The sequence below is a fragment of the Nansenia antarctica genome (genome assembly GCF_963989245.1).
Source record: "Nansenia antarctica genome assembly, chromosome: 7".
NCBI classification, from domain to species: Eukaryota; Metazoa; Chordata; class Actinopteri; order Argentiniformes; family Microstomatidae; genus Nansenia; species Nansenia antarctica.
Window position 1 is genome coordinate 33,389,608 of NC_137677.1, and position 21,715 is coordinate 33,411,322.

A 21,715-nucleotide genomic window follows, 5' to 3' on the forward strand; every position below is an offset into this window, starting at 1 on the left:
CAGAATATCACAAAGCAGTGTAGTGTGATGCAAAACGTGTAACGTAGACGTGATACAGAACGATCTCTTACAGTCTCCGACCTCTTCATCATCATCATCATCATCATCCTCATCATCATCACCCTCCTCCTCCTCCTTCTCCAGGTAGGGGGCAGGGAACCAGGCCATGCGCTTCTCCTCATTCTCAACCAGCCACCAGCCTACAGGGGTCAAGGGTCAAACTGGGGAATCAACCCCTGGGTCTGCTGATGACTGGACCACCTTGTTCTAATGCCTGGCTTAGAATATAGAACATGTATTTATTACTATAATGAAATCAATTAGAATTTCTAGAATTGGATTTCTACCCCAGTACTAACTAAAACCGTCCATGTCCTGGCCCAGCTGGGTCTTTTTTTAATAGGGTGCCATTTGGACTTCATAACTTCTGAAAAATAAATAGTTGATTTACCTATATTTTAATGTTCTATTATATAAAGGACATATCTAACTTGCTGAAAAACAGTGGTCGAGCTCAGGCATCTAAATAGTATTGTATTTAGAATACCCTCTGTTAGTTGAATAGGGCTAACAGAGTGGACATTAAGAGGGTGGACACTAACAGGGTGGACATTTTGAGTTAAAGTTAGCCTTTAGCCAGCCTGTGTTAGCATAATGCCTAGCATGACCATGAATACTTGAGGAATCTAATTTGCACTAAACACTTTTTGAAATTATTCAATTTGATTGATTTCCTCAATATTTAGGCCTAACAGGGTGGACACGTTATAGTCAACCACATTAAACTCACTTGATAAAAACATCAAAATCAGATGGTAAGAGATAGAAAATCACACAGCTTACCACATTTGAATTTCCCTCCACTGATGTGATGTCACCTCATGAGTGATGTGATAGAGAAATAGGTTTTGTTTTTTAAAGGGACATTAACACAGCTCAACAGGGTGGAGTGTGACCGCAGGGACAAACATAACACCTCAATTTTTGTGCCAAATTAAATTTGATTCAATAGATATTGCTTAGAAAAATTAAATAATAATAACATATTTGGAAATGTATGTTTTTATTAGTTATTTTTTAGATTGAAGTTGAATGAACACTGGGGACATGGCAAAATCCCATTTACATCTTTAACCAAAGCTTTTAAAATGTAAAAAAAAAAAAAACGTAGAAGCCCATATCATCGTATTCATAATAAATAACAATTGACTATACATGAAAAAACTAATGGAATTAGTTTGTCCAAATTTAGACAAAATACAACATGATTTGTACTGGGGATTGAAAAGTCACCCTATTAAAATAATGACCCAGCTGGTAACGGGTAGACATGGTGTACAGTGGCGGGATGGTTAGTGAGTAGCCTAATCACTTTATTTTTTTTACTTACTCTACGTTACTCTATTATTGTGATTGTGTCTTGCTGCAATGCCAATGTTGAACCCGAACCAAAGAACTGTACTCTTGTCTACGACATAGAGTATATCGGGATGTAATAAAAGCGATTCTGATCGACAACAGTTCTCAGGTCAGGACATAGCAGGCCTACTGTCAGCGCTGCCAAACACGTAGATAGATCCTAATACACAAAGCTTGCACAGTAAGGAATCAACTAACACATGCATACATTTGCTAATAAATACATCAAATAAATACAGTTTGCGCCACAATGCCACACACGTCCCCTCACCGGCTTTGTCTTTGATCAGGACGTCCACCTTCTCGTCCACGGCCACTCTGAAGGCTCGGTTCTTGGTGTCCTTGGTCTCGTAGGGAGCCACGCACCGGTAGGTCTCAGTCACGAACGGCTGCGTCACGTCCCCGACGCTGACGCTGTCAGAAGGCATGACCACGATGCTGAGGACCAAACCCACCAGATTCCATATTTAGGGCATTAGAGACACAATAGAGAAAGGTTAAAACCTTCAAAAACATACCATGACGCATGTTGCCCTGATGCGTAAAGCTGCGCGTAATGCAACCTTAATGCTATATGGATATGGCTTGATGACACTATACTTCCCAGAACAGTGATATTATTATACCATAACCTACCTGTGATGTTATACCATAACCTACCTGTTCTGAGCGAACTCGGGCTGCAGATCCTGGGGCTTGGGCTGGAGGAAGTGCAGGAGCAGGGAGCACTGGGAGACGCGCCCTTCGCAGGCCAGGAGGGAGGTAAGATAGTTCTCCAGAAACTTCAGACGAACCACCGACTTGCTGGGGCCATTCTTCTGCAAACCCATCTCCTTATCTGATTAAGGAACGAGCCGGTTTAATAACACATAAAACCCCTCTTAAACTGAAACCCAGACCCTGCTTGTAATATTATTGTCAGATGGAAAAGTATAGGATGCGATTACATTTGCTAGGTAACACCTTGAAGTTTTGCGTGGATATGCTCCGATCATAGTTCAGAATAGCATAGCTACTACACATTACACGGAGATCATAATAATCATGCGTGGCTTACCTTTGAATTTGGGAATCATCCTCTTCGATTTCCGGTTGATTGAGGTTGGGAATTTCTTCTTCAGTTGTTTCTGTTGCGACAGATAGTTTGGGAACAGTATATATATTATATATATATATATATAAGCAGTGATTGCACTAGGCCTATATGACGGAATTGCGCCTTTGATGAATATTGTAGTAAACCAGAACTGCCCAGAAAAGGGGGGAACCAATTACTGGGTTCAATTAGCGGGTTAAATTACTGGGTTCAATTTAAACGGTAAGTTCTTACGACAGAGGTCAGAACACACCACCACACAACGGTCAGAAAACAGCAATGAACCTTGTTGTGTTCATAAAAAGCACAAGACAAGGCGAGGTAAAGACAGGCAGCTCCCCAGGCCCGCTGCAATCAGCCCAGTGTTTCAGCCGAGTCTGATTGTCAGGCAGCCTAACTTCACCCAGATAGGTTTACCACAACATCTTACATGGAGGTCTTTGAAGTCCCGGAAACCTCTATAAACTATGATCTCATTCTGGTCCGACCAGCGCACCGATGTGATGTACATCTGCAAATTTGAAGAAAAAAAAACAAATAAATACATTTTAAAAACAAATAAATAAATTAGGCTACAGTACAAATCATTGGTTACTTCCTAATTATTTCCTAATAGCCGGTCAATGTCCCGTATTCTTTCCCGCTGGCACAGATAACATCCTTTATAATAATATCCACAAATAATATCCTTTCTCTGCGTCCAAAGTCCAAACGTCCTTACTTTTCTCTTCTCTTTGTGCATCACTCCGACAAGTTTGACGCTAATGGCGTAGCGCTCCATGATGGGGTGCGTGTGCAGGTGTCGGTGCAGGTGCGGGTAGTTATTGGTATTGGTGTTTGTGTTTGTGTGGGTAGGTGTGGGTGTGGGTGCGGGTAGGGGTAGGTGTAGGTGTATGTAGGTAGGTAGGTGCAGACGCGTGCGTAAAGTCCGATAGAAACCTGACCCCAGGTATATATACCCTTCTGAAACTGACGTCACGTACACGTCAGCGCTCCCGGGCAAGTACACACCTATGGCGACAGGTGCGGCCAATTAAGCATCTCTCTGAAACGCTTCTGTCTTATTATGAGCTTCGATTGCATAGACAGTAGATGAGAATATCACGAGTGAGTCAGAATTGTGCATTCAAATTGCTGTTATTCCCTCCGAGTTTTAGGGTCATTGATGACTCTCTGTATTTGTCTTAACCTGCGCAGGTTCGGGGCGAGTTGTCAGTAAACCACAATCCGATCCCAGTCCCGATGTCTAATGTCTAAAAGAAGTAGATTTTCTGCATAGTTTTTCTAAGCAATCCGATTCAGCTGTTCAATGGTCATTTCAATGTTTGACTGTTCCACTTACATCATTTATAATATCATAACCCAACAATCAAAGCTATTTTAGTCAATTGTACATGACCCCCCCCCCACTCACAATTTCTCAATGGAAAATACTGAGCAACTGTTTTTTTCATAAACCCACCAGACAGACACACACACACACACACACACACACACACACAGGCACAGGAGGTTGAGCCGGCGTCTAATGATCGCAAGGTCGGCAGATCTGCGGTTCGATCCCCGGCTGGCCACATGTCAAGGTGTCCTTGGGCAAGACACTGAACCTCCAAATTGCTCCCAGTGAGCGGGCCGGCGCCTTGCATGGCAGCTTGCCGCCATTGGTGTGTGAATGTGTGTGTGAATGGGTGAATGAGAGGCCGTTGCAGAGCGGTTTGGAATAAGGAGCTATAAGTGAGTTCATTTACACACACAATTACACATTGACTGCCACTTTCGGTGTTGCCAGATAGGCAAGTTACATTCCTGCAGTGCAATGAAACTTTTTATTGAACATCAAGATGATACTGAGAGGATAGAATGGTGATAGAGACAAGAAAAAGCCATATGGAGCTGACATTCTGCCTGAGTAAAAACACTGTGAAGACATTACATTGACATTTTTGGCATTTAGCAGACACCTTATTCCAAAGCGACTTACAATCAATACATTTGACTAAGCAAGTGAATCATCAATCCACCAGTCGCATCAGGAAGAGTAATCCAGCTCAGGCCCGGGGCCACTGTCTATCTGTGATAGAAGGGGAAAAAAGAAAAAAAAGTCAGTACAAGGGGGGGCAGTAGAAGTCTTAGGGGACACAGTATAGGGGGAAGCAGGTGTCTCAGGAGACACAGTTTGGGGGTAGTAGATGTCTCAGGAGGAGCAGTTAAGGTGTAACCTGAAGAGATGGGTCTTCAGTCTCCGACGGAAGATGGGTAGTGACTCTGCAGTTCTGACAGCCATGGGAAGCTCATTCCACCAGCGGGGAGCCAGTGTTGTGAAGAGGACAAAGAGCACCATAACAACAGAGATAATCAGTGCAGTATTTATTCAATACAAATTCTGAAAGGCAACAGTTAGCAGTTACAGTTATTGGGGGGTTTCATGATTGAATATAACACTAGCATATATAACACTAGCATATATAACACTAGCATATATAACACTAGCATAGCCTCTAGCATAGCCTCTTGGGACAGTCAAGTGTGCAACGTAGTCATTGGCTGCGTTGGTAAATTCACTCTGGAAATCTGATAAGCACTCATGGAATGCCTCGTCCGATCAAATGACGTGGTCCCCTTATGACGATGAACCCAGTCAGTGTGCGCTCCGGCGCTCTCAGAGTGCGAATTTACGAACACACCCATTGACTATCAACATGTATTTGTATTAATACTGATACAGGTGAAACAATACTTTGTCTGAAGGCTCTCAGTCGTTAACAGAAAGGTCACATCTGAAGAAAGCTGTTTGAACTACAACATAGAAGTCAGTAGAGGCTGGTGGAGGTAGAAATCAGAGGACAGCCTCACATACTATTCCTCTAATAATGTTCCAGCATCACAATGAGCCTCCGATTTCTACCTCCACTTATATAGAGTACAGATTAAGAGCAAATTATACACATGGAATAATATCAGGGGGTACAGTAATATAAGTACTGTATAAGATAAGGGCTGTAGTTCTGGTTCCAACCACTGGGGACAGGGTACAGGTGAATGGCACATTAGTATAATTCAGACCGATTGTCTGAGCCGATGTTCAGACCAGAACATTCAGACCGATGTCTTTGGCTGCGTTTGTAAATTCCGCACTGGGAATCTGATCAGCACTCATGGAATGCCTCTCGTCCAATCAAATTACTTGGGTCCCTTTATGACGTTGAACCCAGTGTGCGCTGCGGCGATCTCAGGGGGAATTTACGAACGCACCCTTTCTGTAAGAGAGTCAACGTCAGGAGGGACGTTAAGCACCGATGGTTGAGGACGGCTACAGTGTTTTGAGATTTTTTTTCTTCCATTTCCTTGCAGGATAAGCTAATCAAATCAAGACCTAGCACCTAATTTTTAGACCGAATTACTTAAATTCTAGACCTTTTTAGGCCTTATCCGGATTGCTGGATTTTAGACTTCAAGGCTTTTTAAGACCAGCGCGGGAACCCTGTAATTTGATTGGACAAGAATGGCATTCCGTGAGTACTGATCAGATTTCCAGAGCGAATTTACAAACCAATACCTCAGTAAAACGTGCTCACGCAAGTGGAACAATTATTTTCTCTGGAACGCGGAAGCAGTCCTCTCTAACCGTCCGTGCGTCTACAGCCCTCATACGTGTGACACCAACGCATGCTTTAAACAACAACATGGAATGTCAAAACGCACAATAAAATAGGCAGAATAAAAGCAATGCAAATCGTCACCTTCTTAAAATAATGGCTTACGTCATACTTTCAAAAAATGTCTCTCCGAAAAACAGAATAAACTGAAGGAAATCTAGAATATATATGTATATATATTTAGGCAAAAACATAATTTTCCTCAGAAGTTACTTTTAAGCCATTATTTTTTAAGAAGGTGACGAAATTGTCTCCAAATCATTGAGATTACAGAGAATGGTTCATGATTTCGTGTAACAAATGAAACAGACATTTGAAGAGATTGTTGTAAGAATCCAAATATAAGACGTGAGATAGGAGGAGACGTGAGGCGGGTTAAGAGGCTCCCTTCGCCCTCAGCTTGGATAGCAGCATTTCATTCTTGCGACACTCCTGTGGATGAGAAGATACATACATACATACAATGAGAAAAAACATACAGAATCTCAATAACTCACTCTGTGGGGAGCATGCAGCGTGTGGCCTGTAGAGGGAGCTACAGGACTGTGGTGGAGTGTGGGTGGTGGGATAATCAGACACCTGATGGAGCTAATTATCCCACCACGCACGATTCCACCACAGTCCTGTAGCTCCCTCTACAGGCCAAACTCTGCATGCTCCCCACACACTACCAAGTAAACTGTTGTTGTATGGGTGAAGAAAAATACAGAATCTCAATGATTTACTCCAAGTAAACTGCTGTTGTATATATATATGTTAATGATATGCTGTTGTATATATATATGTTAATGCTATGCTGTTGTATATATGTTACGGTACATGTGGGAACACGGTACATGTGGGAAAATTAGGGTTAGGGTTAGGTGCTAGGGTGCTACGTTTAGGGTTAGGGGTAGGGTTAGGGTTAGACATGCCAGCATGTACCAAGTCGACGTAGCACCTAACCCTAACCGTAGTTTTCCCACATGTACCGTATTCTCACATGTACCGTAACATATATATATATATATATATATATATATATATATATATATATATATATATATATGTTAATGCTATGCTGTTGTATATATATATATATATATATATATATATATGTTAATGCTATGCTGTTGTATATATATATATATATATATATGTTAATGCTATGCTGTTGTATATATATATGTTAATGCTATACTGTTGTATATATAAATACAGCGCATTAATACAGCTCATTAGATACAGCGCATTAAGTTGAGACATGAAAAAAAAGTAATTCCTCCTCACCTTTATCTCTACCTTTCTACATCTTTTAATTTTTATTTATTTTTTGTTCTGAGTGGGGCAGTCCCACTCATATTTTTCTTTTTATTGATAGAGACAGTAGAGATTATGACAGGAAGGATGGGTGAGAGAGAGAGGAGGGGTGACATGCAGGACATGTCCGCTGCCCGAATCGAACCGGGAACCCTGCGGTTACGTGGTCGACGCTTTAACCATTACGCCACCTAAGCACCCCTACATCTTTTAACATCAAAGGACCACAATGGAAATAATTAATAAGGATCCCTTGGAGCTGATAACTGTATACCCCATTTTAAAAACGTGTCAAATAAATTCATTCATTCATTCATTGATCAGTGCTGTTTCTGTGGGGCTCTGTTGTTTCCATGGGGACGTACCTCTTTGAAGTCCTTGACGGTCTTGAAGTAGAGCCTCTGTTTGTCCAGCAGCTCCAGGTAGTCGTCGTTCAGCTGGTCTCTCCTCATCTTATTCTCCTGCTTCTTCTTCTCCATCTGAGGATGGACAGACCACACACAAACACACACGCACACACGCACGCACACGCACACACACACACACACACACACACGCACACGCACGCACATGTACGACACACACACACACATGTATGACGCACACACACATGCGTACGACACACGTACACGACACACACGCGTACGACACACACACACACACACACACACACACACACACACACATTCTAGTTAAAAGCGTGATACTTCCCCACCCTCCTGTTCTGTTAATCTATTCTCTATGTTGTTAATCTATTCTCTATGTTGTTAGGTGTAACAGTACAACCCTGATGTCTTAACCAGGGTGAAGTGTTGTTAAACTGAGCTGGCAGCACTGGTACATGGCTGGATAACAAGCTGTGGTCGTGAGGTACAAGGTAATGACAGAGGACTGATGAAGTTACCTTGAGGCGGCTCTGTTTGATGCCCTCCACGATCTGCTCCATCTGCCTCAGGAACTGCTCCTTAGCTCCCGACGACGCCATGGCCCTGCAGGGAACAAGCCACTGGACTACAGTACCCATAACACCAAGCCCACTGGACTACACTACCCATAACACCAAGCCCACTGGACTACAGTACACTACCCATACCACCAAGCCCACTGGACTACACTACCCATACCACCAAGCCCACTGGACTACACTACCCATACCACCAAGCCCACTGGACTACACTACCCATAACACCAAGCCCCACTGGACTACACTACCCATAACACCAAGCCCCACTGGACTACACTACCCATAACACCAAGCCCCACTGGACTACACTACCCATAACACCAAGCCCCACTGGACTACACTACCCATAACACCAAGCCCCACTGGACTACACTACCCATAACACCAAGCCCCACTGGACTACACTACCCATAACACCAAGGCCACTGGACTACACTACCCATAACACAAAGCCCCACTGGACTACACTAACCATAACACCAAGCCCCACTGGACTACACTACCCATAACACCAAGCCCCACTGGACTACACTACCCATAACACCAAGCCCCACTGGACTACACTACCCATAACACCAAGCCCCACTGGACTACACTACCCATAACACCAAGCCCCACTGGACTACACTACCCATAACACCAAGCCCCACTGGACTACACTACCCATAACACCAAGCCCCACTGGACTACACTACCCATAACACTAAGGCCACTGGACTACACTAACCATAACACCAAGCCCCACTGGACTACACTAACCATAACACCAAGCCCCACTGGACTACACTAACCATAACACCAAGCCCCACTGGACTACACTACCCATAACACTAAGGCCACTGGACTACACTAACCATAACACCAAGCCCCACTGGACTACACTACCCATAACACCAAGGCCACTGGACTACACTATCCATAACACCAAGCCCACTGGACTACACTACCCATAACACCAAGCGTAGGGGCATTATATCCTTCACACCACCAGCGGACACAGGGCCAATAGAAGCTGTACCAGAACATTCTATGGAAATGAGAATACTACTCACTGTTGGAAGTTGTCATGGATGGAGTTCAGTAGATTCACCTGGAGAAACGTATCAAGACAGAGGAGGATGAATATGGGATGAGTCCACATCATGTTGTCAGGTAGAGAGGCTCTGTGAAGTCTAGAGACCTGATGCAGTTTAGTTTAGTTTAGTTTAGTTTATTAGTTTATTATATCGAGGACAATCCTAATACATGAACCATATAAAATACAGTAAAAAAGGCAGCGTTAGCCTAGTCGGCTAATTTTCAGCTGAAGTCCCCGGCCAGTTGCAACATGGCATCCTGAAAAGTAACGTCATTAGTTAAAATAAAACATTTAAATATTCTAAGAACACGTGGCTGAGACAAGGTACCCCAACATCACACTTGACAAAAAACACACGTAAGCAAGCTGAGGTGATTGAAGGGGCTACAACAAACACCACATACACACTTATGGGGGCAGCGACATTTCAAGCACATATAAGCCACAGGACAATTACAGGCCACACAACATTAAGCACTTACAAACAGCAATACATTAAACAAAACAAAACATACAAAAAAAAGGCATTATGGGGAGGCAGCACAGAGAGGGATTAATGAGGACAAGTATAGTTCTGTGTCAGCCAGGCTTTCATGTGTGTTGTGAAGGTGGAGTAAGTATGTATGTCTTTGAGTTGGTTGGGTAGTGAGTTCCAGTTTTCTATTGCTATCACTGAGAAGGATTGCTTACTGAAGGTGCTTTTCCTGAATGGAACTATAAGGTCGCCACGAGAGGTGCTTCTGGTGGGCCGTAAGCTGTGGTCACGCTGGTTTATGAAAGAGTTAAGCGGGGGAGGAGCTTTGTTATGCAGAATTTTATGGATGAGACAGATGTTTTTGTATTTGATGGTGTCTTCCCAGCTAAGGTATTTACATTTGTCTAGGATGGTACAGTAGTGTGTGCTGTTGGGCTTCTGGTTCATGACCTTAAGGGTCCGCTTGTATAGGGTGGCTAATGGCTTTAGGGAAGTGCTGTATGCATGGCCCCAGCTTGTCAAACAATATGTGAGGTGCGACATAATTGATGCGTCCATGTATAGTCTGGCAGCACTCATGGTCAGTGAGCTTCTGATGTACCTGAAGTTTGCCAGGCCAAACTTCACCCTACCAGACACTTTCTTGATGTGCTCTTTGAAAGTCAGGTTTGAATCAATGATGATCCCTAAATATTTGAACGACGGAACTATACTAATGTTTTGCCCTGAAATGGTTATGTTTGCCGTGGTCATATTGTGTTGTTTGGAGAAGAACATTCCTACAGTTTTATTAACATTGAGCTGGAGGCAAGAGCTGTTGAGCCATTTGGTGACCTTTTCCATAGCAGAGCTAAGTTTGGCAGCTGCCAGGTGTTTGTTCTTGTCATGTACATATAAAATAGTGTCATCAGCGTACATTTGTACATGCACTTCTGGGCAGACAGATGGTAGGTCGTTGATATATAGGCTAAACAAGAGTGGGCCAAGTATGGAGCCTTGTGGTACCCCGGTGCAAGACATGATGGTAGGTGAGCGCTGATTGTTTATCTGGACTAGCTGATTTCTGTCACTGAGATATGCACAGTCTGTCTCCTCTCACCTCCTTCTCCAGGTACACCTTCTTGTCGTCCAGTGTGTTGTACAGGGTGAAGAACTGCTTGGTCTCTTTATGTGTCGCAGAAACTGTTAAGAGAAGAGCAACATATTAACATCCACCATTCATTTCATGAAGTTCTTACTTTTTATTATTATAAGAAAGGGCAGTCCCACTCTTATTTCTTTCTTTATTGGACAGAGATAGTGAATAATAACAGGACAATAAGAAATAGAGGGTATGTCAGCAGGGTATGGGCCGGATTCCAACTGGACCACCCCAGACCACAATTCATTTAATTGATAAACTAACCAAGCCATTAAAATGGCACCTGGTCCTAGCATACACTTATATATTTTTACTATGATGACTGATGTATAGATGATTCACTTACTTTAGACGGAATGTACTTATTGTAAGTCGCTTTGGATAAAAGTGTCTGCTATATGGGACATGTTCTAATGCTTAGGTCCTCATGTCGGGATCCAATGTAATGATTGGACTTTATTTTCGAAAAATGTGAACACATTTTCGCGTTGTTGAAAATCAACGACACATCGCTAGTCAACTAACACAGCTTGTTTTGTGAGCCTGCTAACAATGTAAAGTAGTGTTATAGTTAACTAGGTAGTAGTGGGGATTACTCACCCAATCCATTGCGTTAAAACTAGCGAGTTTGTGTTGTGATTCTCAACAATGTTAAAACGTAGTTTCCGTGTTTCAAAAGAAAAGTCCAGAACATTTTGATTGGTTGCCGACATGCGGACCGAACGATCAGTGACTGTGTCACATATGATATGTAAGAAAGGTCAAAGGTGAAATGTAAATGAATGCGGTGGAGACGGTGGACCTTGGCCGTAGAGCTCGATGAACCTCTTCTGGTACTGGGTCAGTTCGGCCCGGCTGGGGACCTCGTCCATCTTCCTCTGCAGGATGGCGATCTCCCGGTTCCTCCGGGCCATCAGCAGTCTGATCTTCTGCAGCTTCTCTCTGTCGCTGGTGTACTGCCTGTCTATCAGCTGACTCCTCTCCTAGGGGAGGGGGGGGAGGGGAGGGAGGGAGAGAGAGAGAGACAGACACACAGACAGACAGAGATAGAGAGAGGGAGAGAGAGAGCCAGACACACACACACACACACACACACACACACACAGACAGATAGATAGATAGACAGACAGAGATAGAGAGAGAGACACACACAGACACAGAGAGAGAGGGACAGAGAGAAGAAGAAAGAGAGAGAGAGAAGAGAAAGAGAAAGAGAGAGACAGACAGAAATAGAGAGAGAGGGGGAGAGGGAGAAGGAGAAACAGAGATAGAGAGAGGGGGAGAGGGAGAGGGAGAAAGAGAAAGTGAGAAGGAGAAGCGGGGCAGAAGTAGAGATGGAGTAAGGAAGAGGAGGGGGGGGGGGTCAGTAGCCTGTCGAGTTCACCAGCTGGACGTCTCAGAGGCGGGGCTACAGAGAGGCGGGGCTACCTTCTCATCCTCAGTGTCGTCTCCTGACTCCATCTTCAGGTCCTCAATGTTCTGCTGCAGGCGCACCATCTCCTCCTGGACACACACACACACACACACACACACACACACACACACACATTCAGATGGACCCTCTCACACACTTGACACCTCCCACTCTGCCTGCCTATTGGCTGTTGCTGGTTCATGTAGGAGCCTTGGCAGAGTGGGTAGGTCGTCAGGATAAGTGGGGTCACCTGGGTTGGGGAGCTGAGGAGGTGTATATAAGGTGGGTGTGTCCTCAGCTCACCCTCTCTTTCTTCCTTTTGCTTTGGTTCCTTTATGGTTGTTGGTAAGGTCTCATGGTAAGTTTTGGGGCCTTTTAGTTTGACACAACATACATCCATCCATACACCCCTCACACATACAACATACATTCTACACCCATTCACTCATGGAATACACCACTGATTCTTATCCACATTCATATACATATGTTATTTAGTTTATTTTGCTTATTTGATCTAATAAAACTTAAGTTGTATAATTTAAATACATGTGTGGACTCTTGTACACTTCACACTTACTACATTAATCTGATGTAGGTGCATTTTGCACTCTTGCATTTTTGCATTCTGCCCCAGAGTTCTATGAGATGTTGTGCTAATGTACGAGGAAAAGGTGTCCTAGCGTATGAACAGTAACTCACCCTGCAGTGTGTCCTGAACTCCAGCTCCTGGTTCTTCAGGTTCTCGTTCATGGCCACCAGGGCCTTCAGCTTCTCCAGCAGGCTGTTGTGGAGCGACACACAGAGACACACACACGGCTGCGTTCGTAAATTCGCTTCGAGAGCGCCGGAATGCACGCACACTTGGTGCAACGTCATAAAGGGACCAAAAGTAATTCGATCGGACAAGAGGCATTCCGTTCAGAGCGTTGATCCGATTTCCAGAGGGAATCTTACGAACGCAGCCAATGACCAACATTGCACACTTGACTGTCTGAAGAGGCTATGTGGTGGTGGGACACAGAGGCAACATGCTGAGACTTATCAGACTCAGACCTGCGGATAAACCAGACCTGCGTCTAAACCAGACCTGGGTCTAAACCAGACCTGTGTCTAAACCAGACCTGCGTCTAAACCAGACCTGTGTCTAAACCAGACCTGTGTCTAAACCAGACCTGTGTCTAAACCAGACATAATCAGACTCATCTAACTCAGACCTGTGGCTAAGCCAGGGGGGTATTCCATCAGCATCACTCAAGTAAAACCCAGGCTTATTCTGATAAGTCACAAGACTTATAAAAATTAAATCCAGGCTAAATCTAAACAATTAGATATCATCATCTTATCATTAGATAAATAAGGATGGATTTTCCTTTAGCAACGTTTATGGAATACCCCCCCCAGATCTGTGGTTAAGTCAGACTGATCGAGAAGAGTTTTTGAAAGTATCCTTGTTTTTTTGGGTCTAGTGGCCACATTACAATCACACTGCCCTCTAGTGGTCTAGTGGCCACATTGCACATTACAATGGTAAATGGTAAATGGACTGCACTTATACAGCGCCTTTATCTAAAGCACTTTACAACGGCCTCTCATTCACCCATTCACACACACATTCACACACCAATGGCAGCAAGCTACCGGGCCGCTCACTGGGAGCAATTTGGGGTTCAGTGTCTTGCCCAAGGACACTTCGACATGTGGCCAGCCGGGGCTCGAACCGCCGATCTGCCAACCTTGCAATCAATAGACGGCGGCTCTACCTCCTGTGCCACAGCCTCTACCTCCTGATACACAGCCTCTACCTCCTGTGCCACAGCCTCTACCTCCTGATACACAGCCTCTACCTCCTGAGACACAGCCTCTACCTCCTGAGACACAGCCTCTACCTCCTGAGACACAGCCTCTACCTCCTGAGACACAGCCTCTACCTCCTGATACACAGCCTCTACCTCCTGATACACAGCCTCTACCTCCTGAGACACAGCCTCTACCTCCTGAGACACAGCCTCTACCTCCTGTGCCACAGCCTCTACCTCCTGAGACGCAGCCTCTACCTCCTGAGACACAGCCTCTACCTCCTGAGACACAGCCTCTACCTCCTGATACACAGCCTCTACATCCTGAGACACAGCCACTACCTCCTGAGACACAGCCTCTACCTCCTGTGCCACAGCCTCTACCTCCTGAGACACAGCCTCTACCTCCTGAGACACAGCCTCTACCTCCTGAGACACAGCCTCTACCTCCTGAGACACAGCCTCTACCTCCTGATACACAGCCTCTACCTCCTGAGACACAGCCTCTACCTCCTGTGCCACAGCCTCTACCTCCTGATACACAGCCTCTACCTCCTGAGACACAGCCTCTACCTCCTGAGACACAGCCTCTACCTCCTGAGACACAGCCTCTACCTCCTGAGACACAGCCTCTACCTCCTGTGCCACAGCCTCTACCTCCTGATACACAGCCTCTACCTCCTGAGACACAGCCTCTACCTCCTGAGACACAGCCTCTACCTCCTGAGACACAGCCTCTACCTCCTGATACACAGCCTCTACCTCCTGATACACAGCCTCTACCTCCTGAGACACAGCCTCTACCTCCTGAGACACAGCCTCTACCTCCTGTGCCACAGCCTCTACCTCCTGATACACAGCCTCTACCTCCTGAGACACAGCCTCTACCTCCTGAGACACAGCCTCTACCTCCTGAGACACAGCCTCTACCTCCTGAGACACAGCCTCTACCTCCTGAGACACAGCCTCTACCTCCTGTGCCACAGCCGCCCCTGTTCACACCTCTTCATCCTTTCCCTCCTCCAGACTCACCTGGTGTCAGTCTGAGTCTCTACCTCCTCCAGACTCACCTGGTGTCAGTCTGAGTCTCTACCTCCTCCAGACTCACCTGGTGTCAGTCTGAGTCTCTACCTCCTCCAGAGCTCCCAGCTCCTTCTCCAGTCTCTCTGTCTGCTCCGTGGCCTGGAGACACACACGCACACGCACGTCAACAATAAACATCCTGTTCCGTTTCAAACATTTGTTTTGTTGAGAGAAATGTGATTCCATGTCTGTCTGGTCCGAGGACTCTGCAGGGTGATGACATCACGATGACATCACGCCTCACCTCAATCAGCCTGCTTTTGGCCTCCTCACATCCTGCCTTCAACTCTAGATGCTTGGCTTGCACCTAGACACACACACACACACACACACACACACACACACACACACACGCACGCACACACGCACGCACACACGCACGCACAGGGACGCACACACACAAACGTACACACACACACACACACACACTTTTAGTCAGCATATACTATATACAGTTATTTCTTTTGCGCTGTATTGCTGATGTCTTAGTCGTTTTAGTTTTTAATCTGTTGTTTTGCGCTGTATTGTACTGCACTTTGAGCTGCATTCTTATGTATGAATAAAGTTAAGCTTAATAAATAAAGCTTACTCTTATTATTATTATTAATATTATTATTATATACTACTGTGTGTCCCTCCACTGTTTAGAAACTACACCACTAGAGAGCAGTGTGTTTGTAATGTGTAATGTGTAATGTGGCCACCAGACCACTAGAGAGCAGTGTGTTTGTAATGTGTAATGTGGCCACCAGGCCACCGGGGGGCGGTGGAGCAGAGCGTCACCTCCTCCAGCTGCCTGGTCTTCTGCTGGATCTGCTTGTTGAGCGACGTCACCATCCTGCGGTGCTGCTGGACCGGACCAAACCGCTCCGGACGCTCCTCCGATGACAGAGACTGCTGTGGCCCGCGGGGAGGAGAGGGTCATCATTAACACTACAACAGCCGTGCCTAGTTTACCTACTAGTAGAGCCTTTTTAGAATGTAAATCTGCTATTTACACACAGAGATCACTAGAGGGTGCTTCTCTTTTTAGCCTGCCTCCTACACAGAAAAACTGCAAAACAGCTTTATACTAGCTTCAGTCACAATACTAGAAGAAGGAAGGATTTTTTTAAATGTTGTATATTTAGTTTTGATCTATTTCTAGTAGATAAACTGTACAGGGGGGTAGAGGGGATGAAGAGGTAGATCTCACTGTTTCACTATCAAAGCGTTCCTCCAGTACATGTTAATGTGACTTAGGCAATTCTGCTATGAGGCTAACATTATGCTATGAGGCTAGCGTTATGCTAGGTGTGTCAGCAGCTTACCTTCTCAGCGTACTCTGAAGCGATCTGCTTGATCTCCTCAGACTGCAGGCCCACGATCTGACCCACCGTGCTAGCTGTTAGCCTCCCCTGTAAACACACACACACACGCACACGCACACGCACACAGTCAAGACAGACACACACACATTGTCAGCACTCCAGAGAGCCAAGGGCGACTTCATTCACAGAAAATCCATAAATGTACACCTTGTATAAAAGCACTAACGTGTTGTCATGGGTTGTAACGTAACAAGCTACTTTAGTTATGTTGACGATCCTGGGGGGTGTTTCATCAACGTGGCTAAAGGAAAAGGTCGCCAAGTCTTTGCGAGACTTATCAAAAATAAACCTGGATTTCTCCTGGTTTAGCGACGTTGACGGAATTAACCCCCAGGACGCCAAGACGAGGGCCAATAGGAGACGAGCACACAGAGAAGATCCCTCCTACTTACCTCCTCGGTCGCCATGGCAGCCATGCTGGTCATCAGCGTTTTAATGCGGAGCTGGGAGAAAATGCCAGTGACATTGTGAAAATCAATCAATCAAAGTGAAAATCTGAATCAATGTCGGTGACATCAAGTGACTATTGGCACTTTTTAGTTTGTTATCTTGAGTTATGCCTGTTGCCTTATTGTCTTGTGCTGCAATGTCAGGAACCGAAGCCTGATAACTTTACCCTCTTACACTTGTGTAATGGACTGCACTTATATAGATGGACTGCACTTACACTACCGTTCAAAAGTTTGGGGTCACCCAGACAATTTCATGTTTTCCATGAAAACTCACACTTATAGTCAAGACATTGACAAGGTAAAAAATAATGATTTTTATTTGAAATAATAATTTACAGGGGGGGTAGAGGGGATGAAGAGGTAGATCTCACTGTTTCACTATCAAAGCGTTCCTCCAGTACATGTTAATGTGACTTAGGCAATTCTGCTATGAGGCTAACATTATGCTATGAGGCTAGCGTTATGCTAGGTGTGTCAGCAGCTTACCTTCTCAGCGTACTCTGAAGCGATCTGCTTGATCTCCTCAGACTGCAGGCCCACGAAATAATAATTTCGTCAAAGAATGCTCCCTTTGCAGCAAATTACAGCATTGCAGACCTTTGGCATTCTGTAGATAATTCTGTAGTTAATTTGTAGAGGTAAGTTGAGGTAAGAAGACATTTCACCCCACGCTTCCTGAAGCACCTCCCGCAAGTTGGATTGGCTTGATGGGCACTTCTTGCGTACCATACGGTCAAGCTGCTCCCACAACAGCTCAATGGGGTTGAGATCTGGTGACTCCGCTGGCCACTCCATTACAGACAGAATACTAGCTGCCGGCTTCTTCCCTAAATAGTTCTTGCATAATTTGGAGGTGTGCTTTGGGTCATTGTCCTGTTATAGGAGGAAATTGGCTCCAATCAAGCGCTGTCCACAGGGTATGGCATGGCGTTGCAAAATTGAGTGATAGCCTTCCTTATTCAAAATCCCTTTTACCTTGTACAAATCTCCCATGTTACCAGCACCAAAGCAGCCCCAGAAAATCACGTGTGATCCAAACACCTGAAACTTCGATTTGTCTGTCCATAAAACTTTTTTCCAATCTTCCTCTGTCCAATGTCTGTGTTCTTTTGCCCATATTAATCTTTTCCTTTTATTGGCCAGTGTCAGATATGGCTTTTTCTTTGCCACTCTGCTTAGAAGGCCAGCATCCCGGAGTCGCCTCTTCATTGTAGATGTTGACACTGGCGTTTTGCGGGTACCATTTAATGAAGCTGCCAGTTCAGGACCTGTGAGGCGTCTATTTCTCAAACTAGAGACTCTAATGTACTTGTCTTCTTGCTCAGTTGTGCACCGGGGCCTCCCACTTCTCTTTCTACTCTGGTTAGAGCCTGTTTGTGCTGTTCTTTGAAGGGAGTAGTACACACCGTTGTAGGAAATGTTCAGTTTCTTGGCAATTTCTCACATGGAATAGCCTTCATTTCTAAGAACAAGAATAGACTGTTGAGTTTCATATGAAAGTTCTCTTTTTCTGGCCATTTTGAGAGTATAATCGACCCCACAAATGTGATGCTCCAGATACTCAACTAGCTCAAAGGAAGGCCATTTGTATAGCTTCTCTAACCAGCAAAACCATTTTCAGCTGTGCTAACGTAATTGCACAACGGTTTTCAAGGGTTTTCTAATCATCCATTAGCTTTTTAACGCGATTAGCAAACACTAGAGATGCTCCGATCTGATCGGCGCCGATCGATATCGGCCGATATGGCCTTGATCGGTTTTGATCGGAGTTCTCAAAACGGCCGATCAAACACGGCCGATCAGTTTACATAGAGAAATGGCGTCGCCAGTCTGGCAATATTACACAGTGTCGGAAAGAGACAACAAATATGCAGTTTGTAATGTCTGCTCAAAAGAAATTCCTCGCGGAGGAACGCACGCAAGGTCTTTCAATACCACGAATATCATACGGCATTTGCTGCGTTCGTCGATTCGCTCCGAAGCGCACACTGGGCTCGACGTCATAAAGGGACCGAGTGCTTTGATCGGACGAGAGGCGTTCCACGAGTGCTGGTCAGAGTTCCAGCGCGACTTCACGAGCGTAGTGTAGGTAGTGTTCAGCGACGTCATGTGACCCCGCGAGCAGGAAGTCACTAAGCTAGGCTAAGGCCCATAGCAACAACAACTATTAGCGCGCGAGTTTTAGGTCTTCCTCTGTGCACCTTGCACAAGTGTAGATAGCGAGCGACTTTTCAGCATAGCAGGACATATTTTAGATGATAAGAGGAACAGGCTGAGTGCCAAAAACGCTGAGATGCTTGTATTTCTCAAGGCTAATCTGCCAGTGATGCTGCTTAATCAGAAGTAAGGTTTGAGTCTGAAATCTCCTTAGGTGCAATGTTTTGTTTTTTTGTTTTATTGATTATTGCTGACTTGCTGTCTTATCTCCTCCTAAATATGACTTGAAACTGACTGACTTGAAACAGTATTTTATATTTGGCTGTAGCCTGTTTATGTTGCAGTTTAGTTTGGGTATGTTTATTGTTCCTCAGGAAAGCTACAGTATAAGCTCCAAGTTCTCTAAGAGCCTCTAGTTCCTCTCATTCGAGTGGAATGTTGCACATTTGATGTGACAGTGTACATTTTATTTATTATGATTTTTATTTTCACATTTTATTTGTTTTTCCTGAAGTAAGCTACAGGTGGTTGTGAATTCAATAAAACAGATGGTTCATGATATTAATTCATGATACTTTCTCATCTCCTAATTTCATTTGAATACTTAATGTCAATGGTGTTAAGAATAATTAAAAACATAAATAATGCTACACAATAAATAGAATGCTTCAATTGCCATTTTCGACGCTGTGATCGGTGATCGGTGATATCGGATCGGCCGATCACTGATTCCAGTGATCGGCACCAAAAACCCTGATCGGAGCATCTCTAGCAAACACAATGTACCATTAGAACACTGGAGTGACGGTTGCTGAAAATGGGCCTCTATACACCTATGTAGATATTCCATTAAAAACCAGATGTTTGCAGCTAGAATAGTAATTTTTCACATTAACAATGTATAGAGTGTATTTCTGATTAATTTAATGTTATCTTCATTGAAAAAAACTGTGCTTTTCTTTCAAAAATAAGGACATTTCTAAGTGACCCCAAACTTTTGAACGGTAGTGTATATAGATGGACTGCACTTATATAGATGGACTGCACTTATATAGATGGACTGCACTTATATAGATGGACTGCACTTATATAGATGGACTGCACTTATATAGCGCCTTTATCCGAAGCGCTTTACAACGGCCTCTCATTCACACATTCACACACCAATGGCGGCAAGCTGCAATTTGGGGTTCAGTGTCTGGCCGGGGCTCGAACCGCCGATCTGCCAACCTTGCGATCATTAGACGGCGACTCTACCTCCTGCGTCACAGCCGCCCCTGTGTGTAATGTGACTTAACAATAAACTTGAAACCACAGCAAGCGAGCAGAATCTCCGGCTGTCGAACGGGCGAGGGACCACCTGAACTAGTGAGTCATGTGACCTGAACTAGTGAGTCATGTGACCTGAACTAGTGAGTCATGTGACCTGAACTAGTGAGTCATGTGACCTGAACTAATGAGTCATGTGACCTGAACTACCACAGGTGAGCCATGTGACCTGAACTAGTGAGTCATGTGACCTGAACGACCATAGGTGTCATGTGACCTGAACTACCACAGGTGAGTCATGTGACCTGAACTAATGAGTCATGTGACCTGAACTACCACAGGTGAGCCATGTGACCTGAACTAGTGAGTCATGTGACCTGAACTACCACAGGTGAGTCATGTGACCTGAACTACCACAGGTGTGTCATGTGACCTCACCTCTTCTGCCGCCTGCAGGTCCTCCTCCTCGGACACCTCTGTCATCCCTGAGGGCGTGGCCTGAGAGCCCTGAGCCAATGAGGCCTTCCGCTCCTCAGCCTGCGGGACGAGAGAGAGGACAGAGAGAGGACAGCCTGAGTCTCCGGTTGGAGATCAGTGTGCATTAGGAGACAAGGAGACAAGGGGACAAGGGGACAAGGAGACAAGGGAACAAGGAAACAAGGAAACAAGGAGACAAGGGGACAAGGAGACAAGGGGACAAGGAGACAAGGGGACAAGGATACAAGGGGACAAGGAGACAAGGGGACAAGGGGACAAGGAGACAAGGGGACAAGGAGACAAGGAGACAAGGGGACAAGGAGACAAGGGGACAAGGGGACAAGGGGACAAGGGGACAAGGGGACAAGGGGACAAGGAGACAAGGGGACAAGGAGACAAGGAGACAAGGGGACAAGGAGACAAGGGGACAAGGAGACAAGGGGACAAGGAGACAAGGGGACAAGGAGACAAGGGGACAAGGGGACAAGGAGACAAGGGGACAAGGAGACAAGGGGACAAGGAGACAAGGGGACAAGGAGACAAGGGGACAAGGAGACAAGGGGACA

At 45.1% G+C, this 21,715-nt stretch overlaps 1 protein-coding gene across 1 annotated transcript in view; it reads right to left on the reverse strand.

The window, feature by feature from the left end:
* Nucleotides 1–2,524: 2,524 nt before the first annotated feature.
* The window catches only part of ccdc93 (CCC complex scaffolding subunit CCDC93), a 37,148-nt gene continuing 17,957 nt past the window's right edge, over nt 2,525–21,715 (reverse strand). Inside the window, exons 9-25 of the mRNA XM_080535851.1 lie at nt 21,111–21,209; nt 17,187–17,237; nt 16,735–16,821; nt 16,208–16,321; nt 15,669–15,731; nt 15,450–15,523; nt 13,245–13,326; nt 12,557–12,631; nt 11,931–12,111; nt 11,087–11,169; nt 9,487–9,524; nt 8,375–8,459; nt 7,836–7,949; nt 4,735–6,603; nt 4,497–4,586; nt 2,946–3,026; nt 2,525–2,546 (exon numbers count right to left, since the gene is read on the reverse strand). Coding sequence (XP_080391977.1) covers nt 6,547–6,603; nt 7,836–7,949; nt 8,375–8,459; nt 9,487–9,524; nt 11,087–11,169; nt 11,931–12,111; nt 12,557–12,631; nt 13,245–13,326; nt 15,450–15,523; nt 15,669–15,731; nt 16,208–16,321; nt 16,735–16,821; nt 17,187–17,237; nt 21,111–21,209 — 1,203 coding nt within the window. The 3' untranslated portion in view covers nt 2,525–2,546; nt 2,946–3,026; nt 4,497–4,586; nt 4,735–6,546. The remainder of the gene's footprint in view (nt 2,547–2,945; nt 3,027–4,496; nt 4,587–4,734; nt 6,604–7,835; nt 7,950–8,374; nt 8,460–9,486; nt 9,525–11,086; nt 11,170–11,930; nt 12,112–12,556; nt 12,632–13,244; nt 13,327–15,449; nt 15,524–15,668; nt 15,732–16,207; nt 16,322–16,734; nt 16,822–17,186; nt 17,238–21,110; nt 21,210–21,715) is intronic.